The following is a 13,279-nucleotide window of genomic DNA, read 5'->3' on the forward strand; positions in this document are numbered from 1 at the left end:
GAAGGATGTGCAGCTATGACATATAACTCTCTACTGGGGCTTTGGGGGGAAAAATAAATAAATAAATAAAATTATAAAAAAAACAAAAGAAAGGTAGACAGAAGCAACTACAACAACATCCCTCTAGTGACTCACAGGGCTCAAACTCCTTTAGGAAATCAAGTTGAAATTTTCTGTTCCAAGAGTGGGATTTCTCTGGTGTCCTGCCCATCTGTGTATTGTAACGGTGAGACAGTCTTGTTTCATGACCAAGAAGACTGGGCTGAAACCACCCATAAGCGTGTGTAGAAACAAAGAAGGCCTGCCTGGAGATGACTGCTATCACCCTGATTGGTTTCACTAATCCACACAGACCCTGGGGGGGGAGGATGCTCCTCATCACGTGTAATACACTAGGAGGATTGTCCTGAATCAGCGAGAGCAGCCTCAGGAAAGCAACTGCTGTCAGGTGGACTACGGTTATTTTCAAAGAAGTAATTATTTATACCTCCTCCACCCTTCTTTTCTTCTCCTGGGGTGGAGCAGCACTTCTGATGACCGTGGCTGACTGAGCTTTTAAAACCTCTCCTGCAGATTTCTGAAAAACAAAATACAAAAATTTAGACTTATAGATGATGAAAATCTAATTGTAGTAACCAGAACTAAAAAGTTGTTGTTTTAAAGTTCGAGATGGTTTTTAACAAGTGCCCCCAATTATACTGAAAACAATACCTCTTCCTCGGTTTTCTGTCCACTAGCGGTAGGAGAACTACAGGTGAAGTCAGAAGACAAGGCCTCTATGGCATCATCGGGCCCCACAGGTTTCTAAAGAAACAGGCACCATGATGGGTAACACATAGGAACCATTCAAGTGAAAAATCGGATTACAGACCCAGCAAATGAAGAATGTACTTTTGTAATTCCTTTACCACCAAATGAGATATGTTAATGAAATAACAGATGAAAGCTAATCTTTGGAAGGGAATGGGTACTCAAGAAATATTATTTTCCTGTTGTCCTCTTGTAAACATATTACATGTTAGGATCTCCTCGTTCTATTTTTATTAACATTATTTTATCCTCGGGCCGGCTCCGTGGCTTAGCGGTTAAGTGCGTGCGCTCTGATGCTGGCGGCCCGGGTTCGGGTCCCAGGCGCGCCCCGAGGCACCACTTCTCCGTCCAACGCGAGGCCGAGTCCCACGTACAGCAACTAGAAGGATGTGAACCTACGACATACAACTATCTACTGGGGCTTTGGGGGGAAAAACATGAATAAATAAAATCTTTAAAAAAAAAAAAAAAAAACATTATTTTATCCTCAAGCTTTCTTGGCTCCATTCTTCTTCCCCTCAAAAAACATGTGAAACCAACGAGCAACGAAACAACCCCCCTGCCCATCCCTGTTCTCTGAACAGATGGAAACTTCAACCGATTTAGAGATTAGTCATAATCCCAAAATATAGAATTAATAGTCCTATCCCCAAACCAAAGATATAAAAAATGTTAATTTGAATTTTAGAAGACATTTATGTAAACTCACCGGAGAGTCTGGAGGAGGCCCTGTGAGTCCTTTTTTCTGAAATGAATATTAATTTGATGAGAAGACAAAATTAATCCTTACAATGGCAAAATGTATTGCTCAGTGAGTGCTATGGGTTGAATTGTGTCCTCCTCAAATTCATATGTTAAAGTCCTAACCTGTAGTACCTCAAAATGTGACTGTTTTTGGAGATAGGGCCTTTAAAGAGGTAATTAAGGTTAAATGAAGACATTAGGATGGGCCCTAATCCAATATGACTGGTGTTCTTATAAAAAGGGGAAATTTGAACCCCCCAATACACATAGAGGGAAGACGATGTGAAGATACGTACACAGAGGGAGACGGCCATCTACAAACCAAGGAGAGAGGCTTAAAATAGATCCTTCCCTCACAACCCTGCCCACACCTTGATTCCAGTCTTTTAGCCTCCAGAACTGTGAGACAATAAATTTCTGTTGTTTAAACCATCCAGACTGTGGTACTTTGTTATGGCAGCCCTAGCAAACTAATACAGTGAGCATCACAGCAATGACAATTTCACATGCCCCATTATATTTTCTAAATTTAAAAAATTGTGAATATATTGATGTGATAAAAATTACATTCCAAAAAGGAAACAGTAAAGTAAAAGTAAATGATTAACTTACAGCCAAAAGTTCCCTATATTTTGGAGGAAGTGTGACTTCTCTTTTACCCAATTCCTCTAGGTAGGAAGAACTTATTGGTTCCTGGAACAAAATCACACACACAGGGATATTATGTAATTAATTAGCTGAGAATGTCATATGTATATTCTGAAACCAAAGTACTATTTCACTATTCAGGGAACTATTGAGATGAAATATAAATCATTAAGAAGTCAATACAGTCAGGCATCACTGAACGACAGGGACACATTCTGAGAAATGCATCATTAGGCGATTTCATCGTTGTGTGAACATCATAAAGTGTACTCACACAAACCTAGATGGTACAGCCCACTACACACCTAGGCTATATGGTACTAATCTTAGGCGACCACCATTGTATATGCAGTCTGTTTTTGACCGAAATGTCATTATGTAGCACATGACTGTACTTTACACAACTCTGAAATTCTAAGTTTATACATATACTTGCCCAAATTTTATTAGCTTAACCCATATGTAATGTTAGAAAATATTCAAACCATTATATTAAATTTCATTCCTATATTAAAATACATTTCAAATGTTTTTCATTATCTAATATTTCTAATACATACAAAAGTGGAGTTAATAAAATGAATTTCTACATAACCCAACACCCAATTCTATCAGATCTATAGTTATTTCTTATGTGATTTCTAAGAAAGAAATCAGACACAGTGATGTCTCCTGTGTAGCCCTCTCCAACCCCACACCCCTTCCTTGTTAGCCAGAGATAGCCACCATTCTGAACTTTTTCATTTCCATCCACTTAAAGTTGAGCATATTTTAAAACAATTATTCCATGTTAGGTATCCACAAACAATATACAGCATTACTTAGCATATTTTCAAATGTTATATAAATGGCATCATATTCTATATATCATTCTGCAATGTATTATTTTTATTCAAAATAATGTTTTTGTAATATATTCATGTTGGTACACAAATAATCCATTTTATCCTCTATAAAGTATTCCACTATATTATCTTGTCTCCTGCCGAACAAAATCGTTTCCCAATGTTTCACCTGTTCTTATAACTCCTTGTACCCACGGGCGAGCCGCCCCCCCAGGGAATCTTTGTAGATGTGGAATTGCAGATTGACAAGTATGCACATCTTCAGCATGCGCCATCTCTAGGCGAGCAGTTAGACTTTTCACTTTTGCCAATCTGGTAAGTGTGAAGTGGTATCTCTCTACTTAATATCATTTTCCTAATTACTAGGGAGATCTTCATTTTATTTGTTTATTGGCCAATCAAGTTTTCTCCTAATTTCCTATTGGGTTATCTTTTTCTCACTTTTAAAATTCTTCATAAATTCTAGAAACAAATCCTTTGTTACATCTGTTGCAAACATTTTCTTCCAATTTGGCATTTTTTTAATATGAAGGAACATATAATTTTATTGCTTTTTAGGAATTAGGAATAGGGATGAACTGAGGGTGGTAAATACTTAGAAATCAAAATAAGTTCAAGCCATAGGATGGGAAAATATCTGGAAATCAAAATAAGTTCAAGTCCACTGGACTTAAATCTCGAGAAGAGAAATAGGTCTTTGTGACCCAGTAGCCTGTATCCCAGCGCCAGTCTCAACACAGACAATGAGTAAATGTTCGCTGAATCAATGTAATAATATAGCTACCACAGGACAAACCCTTTCCATCCCCAAAACTAATTTTTAGTTGCTATTATGATACTGACATCAGCCTGTTTCTCTCCAAGTGACAGAACACGAGGTATTCTTTTGTGCATCATGACCATGACATCATGGCCTATCCCCTCTCCTACCCATTAAGTATGAATATTTACAGACATCAAGATCACACACCGAAATGTCGGGTCCAGTATATGTTGTAGTATCTTCTTCAGGGCCTTCAGGTTCTCCTAAAGTGTCTATTAAGTCATCCAAAGCAGCATCTATGCCTGACTGGAAAAGAAAGAGAGCAGATATTTAAAAGTTATGTGTTACATATATTTCACTTTTGACTTAACTAAAAAAAAACCATTCTGTGTAGAAAAATACAAAACATCAAAAGTTCTTCAAATATCAAAATCTTTAAAATCTGGTATCTAATAGACCTTATCATTTAAAGCCCCAAAGTACAGATTCTAGGTTGGAAAGATAAAAAGTCATATTCAGGTAGGAATCATAGTTTCAATAAGTCTAAAGGCATTAATTACATGAACAAATGTATGGTTCATTAAAGCTGCCAGTCCAATGAACTGACAGTTAAAAAAAAAGACAAAACAAAATACAAAGAATTATGACCATGTTACTATATTCAATAGGAGAAATGCTTCGTATTTATTGCTTATCAATAGTTTTCCATAGTTATATATAGAAAGAACCACAACAAAATCTCTCTATAGCACCTCTTCCAAATGGAATCCATTTCAAAAATGGATTGCCCTGTGTTCTTTCATTCATTTGTGTTTTTTTATTCACTTCTTTGCCCAAAAATGTTTACAAAACAGAAATTCCCTGAAAGGTATGTTAAACTTACAAGAAGTGACAATTTACTCTGTCAATATGGACTTAAATCAGTATAATGAATGAAAGAGTACCTCCATCATATTTTTGAGGTTAAGAATGATTCATTGAGAAGAATAATCCAGATTTAAAGGGGAAAACAACAATTTGGGGAAAGACTACTATTTAACTCAGATTGAAATGATTGTTTAAAATTTTTTTGCAACTACTATGTTCCCACTAGAATTTTAGGACTCACTTGATCATGTAATAGAATTTGGGGCCTGTTAGCTTTAGACGGATTCAGTCAGGAATTTCAAAATGAATAACTGCCTGACATTCTTTAGTGATACCTCTGGTGAAAGAAGCTGTATTTGCAGGAGAGAAACTGGAATGTAAACTCCCTGAGATATAACTGGAGTTTTCAGAACAGAGGGTTATAATACAAAATGTTATAAATATACATGAGAAAATCACACTTTCAACTCAGTCATATTAGCTTGAAACAATACTTTATTAAAAAGGTCTTTTAAGTTACCCCCACCTCGTATCGTTTGTCCTCAAGAAATCAGATCATGATAAATATAGAGACTATGAATAAATATCTTATGTAGAAATGTACTGCAATCCTCATACCTCTCCAGATGGTTTTTCTGGTTTGGCTTCAACTGGTACAGCCGACGTTAATGATTTACTTTCTTTTTTCTGGTGGGTGTTTAGAGAGAAATAAAAACTCCTTCTCACATACCTTTATAAAATTCAATAATATTACATATTTAAAAATGAATTCAACAGTGACAGACAGCAACTAGACTTTTGGGGGTGAACATGATGTAGTTATGTTATTAGTTATGTTATGTAGTTATTTCAATAAAAAAAGAATTCATTATAATATGAATAGAATTGATCATACTGAAATTCTGCTCTGTGCCAGACACTATGTTGTGTGTGTTATATCCTTTTTCAGAACAGCATAAATAAGATTAATCTCCTGTACTTATGTGGAAAGCAAGGCTCAGAGAGGTTAAATAACTTTTCCCAGGTCACGCAGTAAAGGACAGAAGGACCAAGATTTGAATCCAGAACTGCCTGTCCCTTTCTTCACTACTCTTGGTGGCTTCTCCCAGGGCCTACTGCCAGTCTTTGCAACATCCATGAATTCTTTCAATAAGTGTCCACTTCTTCGAGCTGCTGCTTCTTCAGTCTCTGCCAAGATTTACCACTGCAATGCCTCCTGCATTGCTCGCCACTATCTTACTTGACCCCTGGTCTATTCTAGGCTAAGTTAGGACTCACAGGACTACGGAAGCAGCCCCTGACCAGTCTTCCACCTTCCTAGCTCTACTGCACTTCATTCCACCCACCACGGCCACTTAATCCTTCTGCAGCTTGGTTTTAATCATCACCCCATCTGTTCTCTAATCTCCACTGCTGATCGCTGCCAGCTGAATCACTACCACGTGTATAAACTGACCTTAGCATTCCCCACAGCAGCGCCTCAACCCGACTTTCTGGTCTTACAGTCCCCACCACCCACTGCCCTTGTGCTTCACCCACACTGGAATGCACTTTGTATCCAAAAGTATACGATGTACCACCTTGATGCCTTTGCAAGCCTGCAATCCTAGCCTTCCTTCCACACCTAACTCAATTCCTTGTGGATTCCCCAAATCAGACAGAATCCCTCTGTTCCTCACCACAGAGCTCCCTGTGGGGGCCTGTCTTAATCCGCCTCAAACTGCAGCCCCAGGTATACGGTCTTCTCCCCACCCCCAGAAGGGCCAGCCTGCAGCCCAGGTGTCCTGCAGAGTCAGACCACAGTGCTTTAAACACAGTACATACTAAAAAAAATGCAGATGTGATCAATCCCATTTTAAGGGAGACCAATCAGAGGCAAAGTGAAATGATTTGCCACAAGTTCCAGCACAGGTCAATGCCCAACAGAATTCCAGATAAGCATCTCCTAATTTTACTGTCCACATTTGACTGATAACCCTGGCTAATTTATATCTAGTATAAAATTTCAAATTTGGATTACATTTTTAAATCTGTTCTCATAGATCTAACCCTCTGCCTTCAATCTATCCAGTTTTCAAACCACATCATTTAGGTACTTCTCATCAACACAAGAGAGTCACGTGTATCCCTGGGGTGGGGGTGGGGGTCTTGAGGTAGTATACAAGCGGTCTGCTGCAAGAAAAAAAATTTTTTAAGTTGGGTATTTTCGTTTAAAAGTCTATGTAAATTTTGCCATTACTCCATAAGATATCTGCATAAGTTTGGATTAAAATAATGTGCCTTTTACAAAATCTGAGAAAAATGGATGATTCAGGGAGATGTGCCATACCTGTATATCCTATGATTTTCTTTACCATCTAGCCTGCAGGGGGATCCCTTTTCCATTTTGAGACACAGGAAAATAGATAAGACTACCTTTTCTCTATTTCCATTTCCATCTTCTCATTGTTGCTTCAATTACTTACTTGTAGCTTCTCGAAAAATAAGTAGAGCATTTCTAGGGAGACACGGCCTCCACACTGATGTCTGACTCTGTAATGCTATGGGTGGAAATGGTGGACTACTTTTCACCTTGCATTTCTGGGCCAGTATCTAAAGTAGCTCTTCAAAGGATCTGAGGGAGACCTGCCCATGATTAGCCAGCAGGGCACATAAACTCTCCTGAGGGGGCTTGGGATGTCTCCTTTGAAAACCTCCCATATCCATTCATGTAGATGTCATGACTGTTCATGATTTACTAGTATCAAGATAGCTGGTGTCGTGTTGAAAGCTGAGAGTAATGCTTATTAAAATACTCACGGCAATTTTATTTGCTTTACTTCACACCTGTAAATCTCGAAGGCAGGATCTGAGTCAACTCACACGGTAATTTCCTTGGTACTGACACCAGGCCTTATCCACCCCAGGTGCTCAATAGTTACTGAACGTATGGATTTTAAAATCATTTCTGGTATCTTGCTCACTCTACATCCTTCAGATGCATGCTCCACTTCACAAAATTGCACATATGAACAGTGTTTAGTTTTACCAAATGATAGGTTATTTGAGTATGATAAAACTGGAACCCTAAATGGTTAACGAGAACCAGACCTAAAGCGCCAGGTTGGAACGGGTCTGCACTGAGCATACGTTTCCCATGAAAGAGAGCTGATAAGCATCAAGGCCCATATACATTTATGTCTGCTTACGTGCACTCACCTTGTCATCTGGTTTGCCAGATGCTGCTGCTACACCACCACCAACACTCTTTCCATCAGCAGAAATCGTGTCCTGTGATTTAGTCTAATGGCGGGGATAAAAAATTGACAGGACTGAGTATCTGTGAATGACGATCTTTGTGATCACACATTTCAATTGTCACTACCGAGCCAGTCTGCCCTCGTGGACATCTTGTAGAAGAATGGTCACTAGCTTCTACTGCACATGGTGCAACTCTGGGCACCACATAAGGCTGGACTCAAGAGCTTCTGGAGTCCATGCAGGTAACACAAACAGGTGAAGCGGGCCAGGTAGGTGCTGTGACAGGCTGGAGCACATACACCAGGTGTAAAGGCTCTGATGGATTGTTGTCACGTGAGCCCACCGTTACCAGATATTCTGATTTTTCAAAAAAAGCTAGAAATTTGGATTTTATGTGAAATATTCTGACTTTAATTGTTGGCAGCTAATTTAAAATAATTTTAATAGTACTATACGCCAAACAAAATAGATTTGAACAAAATATACACGGGCTGCATTTAACTGGTGGGCCACAAATCTGCAATCTCTGATTTAAAGTATATTGTTAAGCAGGCCTAGTTCTCATCTTCCAAGAGCTCTTAATGGAAAAGTTCTTCTCATAGGTCCGCTAATAGTTGACCCCCATTGGCTCTGGAAATAGGGAATCTATTTCTGATTTTTGGCTCTATAAGTTCTTCTACAACAAGACTTTAAAAACTCTTTAAGACTTCTAAGTAAAGAGCAGATCAAGCAAGTCATCTGTGCTCCCATAGCCCATGAGGAGAGGGGTCCAGGAGGCAGCCTCAATCCCAAGCTTCCTCTCTGTGCGACACCAGAGCCTGCCACCTTGCAGTCATAATGGGGCACTTGTGGGCAGTGAGAGAGGCTGGACGGAACATCTCCTAGACTCATCTGATGCCCTTCTCTGGCTTTGAGAGGCCCAAGTTTCCACAAGGCTATTTGCAAAACCAGTAAAATGATAGCACTAAATCATTATAATATAAGATCTATTCAGCATAGCTCCCCAGATTCACCTACACACTGTAGGTGAATTCACCTACACACTGTAGGTGAATTCACCTACACACTGTAGGTGAATTCACCTCTGTCATTGTAGACAGAGGACCTGTATTTTATTCCCTAGCTGATATCAGCTAGATAGGTTTTCCTATCTATTAATCTGCTTTATTTACCTTTGGTTTTGTTGATTTCTCTGATGTCGGCTGCTCACTTGATCTGGAAACTGCTTTTTCTTGATGAGCATGCTTGCTTCCTGTATCTGATGCATGCTTGGGTAGGCTTTTTGGCTGAAAACACAGACAATACATTGTCCACAAGACGGCAAATACTGATACTTTTCTCTGTGGAGTAGCAAGTGTTCATAACAGTTGTATTTTATGTAGTTTTGAATTGTGCGAATTTAAATTAGTGATATAAATATTTCACTTTAAGTACCAAATTTTAAATAACGCAAATCCCTCCTCCCAAATTCAGCCAAGAATCACGAATAAATTGCAAATCCTGCTATTGCCACATGGTGGCACCATTTTAGGCAAAAAACTAATAGCCATCCTCAGTTGGACTGAAGTCTTGAATGACGTTGAATTTAGAATTTTATCTCACACACACACACACACACACACGCACACACACACACAAAGGCTTCACCTTACACTATCAAGTCCTAATGATAATTATTTACCTCTTTGTGTTCCTTTGGCTTTACTTCTTGGGTTTTTTTCTCATGAACCACAGATGGCTGTCAATGTCAAAAGATAAAATCTCAATTATATTGGAGTCCACTGTTTTCATATATCCAAATAGGATCAAGAACAAAATTCCCAATTATACCACTCTGCCTCTCTGGAGAAAGGCCCAGTTACAGACGTAGACATGTGCTGTCTGGTCAATAGCAATCCTACCAACGTCTAATAATGACAATTATCAGAAGAATAATGAAAAATTATTTCATAAAGTGATTTTTCAAATAGGTATATATCTCTGAATTATTGGCTGTTTTTCACAATTCATGAAGATCATTTGGTAACTGCAGGTTCATCAACAAAGATGTCAAATGATCACTGTGACCACTGAGTTTGTTGATAGGGAATTCTACTATAGAAATTTTTTTAAAAATCTCCTTTCATAGGAGATGAAGAACACTGTATTTTCTTCAATTAAATGATTTACATATCTTTTCTGTGTTACAAGTAGAGAAGAAGGTATTACCAGAAACCCAATTCTCTTGAGATTGGGTAGATAACCAAAAGCATTTAAATATGGAATAGAAGACAATTTCCGCCTAGCTGCTGAATTCTTCCTCTAGAGTAGACTATGGAATTATCATCCTCAGGGGCCACCAAGAGGCCTTACACAAAATCAGATAAGCCTCACCCTTCACTCAGATGGCCTGACCCTTGTCTGCACTTAAAGTCCATCAGCCCAAAGCATCTCCATGCTCCCACAGGAAAGCTTGGTCTTATCTGAGTATTTGTTTAACGTGCGTGGAAGAAAACAGCACAGCCTCTTACTGAGGAGAAACATTTGCCCCGCCTGCAGACACCCCAAGGTCCATCTCCATGTGGACAGAGACTGGCTTTCAGTCTAGACAGCCATGAAGCAGGAAAGCAAGGGAAGCATTCCCAAGGGAGAGTCAGTGCTGTGTCTCAAGTAACTGATAACTAGTTCCACCCACTGAGATAAGACTGTCAAGACAAACCCAGCTGGTTTCTTAGGAAAGACTCGCATCTTTAAGTTATTTAGGTGCTAGGTTCCACTGACACATTTATTCTTGATGCGTCATCATTAAAGTAATTGGATACTAATTACTCTTTGCCCTTTCTCCTTTGTTCCTGTGGTTTTTTTTTTTTTTTAACGATTACTTGACCTGTAACAAGAATCTAGATTTGAACAGAATGCCTTCTGAAATATATTGTTTTCACTTTTAAAATACTACATATGCATTTTAACAACATATGGGTTTAATGTTATAATTATTGTATATATATTCCATATAATCATGTTCAAAAGGATAAATTAATTAAATTAGCTGACAAAAATCCTTTTACCATTCAGCACCACCAATGGAGGAAATTGGTTATTCATTATTATTGCAAAGAATCCAAATAACTCACTAGTTGATTTAAATCACTTACCTTAGTTGATTGTGATTTCTTTTCAGGTTCTGTTTTTACAGCCTAAATTCATAAAAATAAAGAAAGAAAAAGAAAGGAAGGAAAGACAAATGGACATAGTTTACAAAGTTTATCACAGATTTTCTTCAATCAAGGAAACTAAAAAGAGATGATTTTGATGTATTTATAAATATAAACTTTATGAGTTATGATTATTACACTTTGCTTCGAATTGTAACTCTTTAAGCACCCTAATGGTCTACTCTTACTATTTAGATGGTAATTTACATCTTACTTCTTGCTACATGTATCAAACTTATGTAAAGATTTATTACTACAAACATTGTAGATAATATATAAGCAAAATAAAATAAAAACCCTCATCCTTCAAAGCCACTAACATGATTGATCTCTTTATGAATGAAATACTTACCATAGGCTTCGGCTGATAGTACAAAACAATGGGATGGTGACAGAATCGAGGGCACAGAAAGCAGTGAAATTTATTTTTAGTGCCAGAATGTGAGCGATGGGTAACTAAGCCTGTGATGAGTCAGAGCCTTAGAGCAGATTGTGAACTGCAATTATTAGCACGACCTGAGTGGCTGAAGTGACCATTAGTAAATAGAAATGTCCCCTAGGACAATGAACCACATCACCTGTTTTTTGTGTCTTTTCTTGTTAGGAGAATGTGGTCCTTCCATTTGTTTGCTGACTGGAATGGCCTAATATAAGAGCATAGCCCCAGTGGTGATTTTATTTTATCTGACAGTCAAATAAGTAACATGTATAAACAGGGCTAAAATGTTTATATCAAGACCCATTCTACTCATCTACTGCATCTACTCTATGCATATGTATATAACTCCAAGAAGCTGTAGCCACTTAAATTCTAAAGTCTCAAGCAAATATTTCAGTTTGATTTACTTTCTTCTGTTGACAGGAAATCTGTAAGATTTCCATTAATAAAATTAATTTCTGATCCCTTTCCCCTTCCTTCTCTGTGTAAGGCTGCTTGAGCAATATTTTTTCCACCTATATTTCTAATGTTTGGTTATGATCGAAGGATAGTCACAAGTGTTGTCAAAAGTTTTCTGAAATCTTGTCAACAATAATTTTACAACAATTTTGTAAATAGTGTGTGGATTTTTATTGCACAATAAGAATCTAGAGATCTAATCTAAAGCTAGGAATGCTTCTGAAGAGCTGGTTGTGATTTTGGATCTTTAGATGAGTTTCTTACAGAGTTTTACCCAACCAAAAGTTACCTGTGTGAAAAAAGACAATTCCTTAAGTATACACATGCATTCTCGGTATAGGTGAGATACGAAAACAAGAATAAAACTTGACTAAACGTTTTACGAACTTTTCAAAGTAAGAGATTAAAAATAAGGCCTAACGCTTCCTGCCATTCATTTCCCTTTTATCTGTTTGGTGGTATCAGCATAAACTCTTTTTTCTAATTGTATTTTCTGTGGAGGCTAACACCAAATATCCTCTAATTTATCATGTCTTGTGCTTTAGTAATTAGGATACATACGTTCCTCACATAATGGAACCTTGTTATGCCAGCACACTTGTTTGGGGAAGGAAACAAAATTCATGATCAAACACGTTTCTAAACAAATTTTAAATTTTAGATCCTTTTAAACTGGATCTTTGTTAAGTTCTCATCCATGAAATGGGGATAGTAATAATAAGAAACCGAGTTTCTATCTGACCTACTATGCTTTTTTGAGTTTATGTAAATGCAATTTATTAAATGATTAACACGGAAAGCCAGCTCGTATTGCAGTAGTTTGAATCTATTGATAGCTTCTAATTTGTAATCTGGCAATCAGATATTTCATGGAAGAACCCCACAATACAATTAAGAATGTACGCTCACAGACATGAGCAGCTTATAATGAAATGTACATTTTAATCAGTAATCGCTAACACATTTCCTAAAATTATTTTTACTGGTGGTAGTGGTGGTGCTGAACATAATAATGATGACAATAATAACTAATGCTTATCCATCACCTCTTAGTACCAGGGACTGTTCTAAACTTTACATGTGCCAATTCACTTAGTCCTCATAATAGTTCTATGAGAAAGGTATTATTATTACTATCCCCATTTCATGGATGAGAAATTGAGGCACACAGAAGTTAAATAACTTCCCAAGGACACCCCTGGTGGAGCTGGGGTTGTAAGTTCTCAATCACTGTGCTGCATGCATTGTCTCTCCAGTACCAGCCAGCTCC

General features: G+C 37.8%; 1 protein-coding gene across 4 annotated transcripts in view; it reads right to left on the reverse strand.

Annotated features, from left to right (window-relative positions):
- The window catches only part of CAST (calpastatin), a 118,956-nt gene that overhangs the window by 37,692 nt on the left and 67,985 nt on the right, over positions 1–13,279 (reverse strand). For all 4 annotated transcript variants that reach the window (XM_087430013.1, XM_087430010.1, XM_087430012.1 and 1 more), the window contains 10 exons: positions 11,052–11,093; positions 9,599–9,655; positions 9,090–9,203; positions 7,876–7,959; positions 5,296–5,364; positions 4,018–4,116; positions 2,167–2,247; positions 1,520–1,555; positions 712–804; positions 488–577 (listed from right to left, as the gene is read on the reverse strand). In XM_087430013.1, the coding sequence (XP_087286139.1) occupies positions 488–577; positions 712–804; positions 1,520–1,555; positions 2,167–2,247; positions 4,018–4,116; positions 5,296–5,364; positions 7,876–7,959; positions 9,090–9,203; positions 9,599–9,655; positions 11,052–11,093 (765 nt within the window). The remainder of the gene's footprint in view (positions 1–487; positions 578–711; positions 805–1,519; positions 1,556–2,166; positions 2,248–4,017; positions 4,117–5,295; positions 5,365–7,875; positions 7,960–9,089; positions 9,204–9,598; positions 9,656–11,051; positions 11,094–13,279) is intronic.

Source organism: Ceratotherium simum, chromosome 4, assembly GCF_057802395.1.
Source record: "Ceratotherium simum simum isolate JZ-2026a chromosome 4, ASM5780239v1, whole genome shotgun sequence".
In the NCBI taxonomy this organism is placed as follows: domain Eukaryota; kingdom Metazoa; phylum Chordata; class Mammalia; order Perissodactyla; family Rhinocerotidae; genus Ceratotherium; species Ceratotherium simum.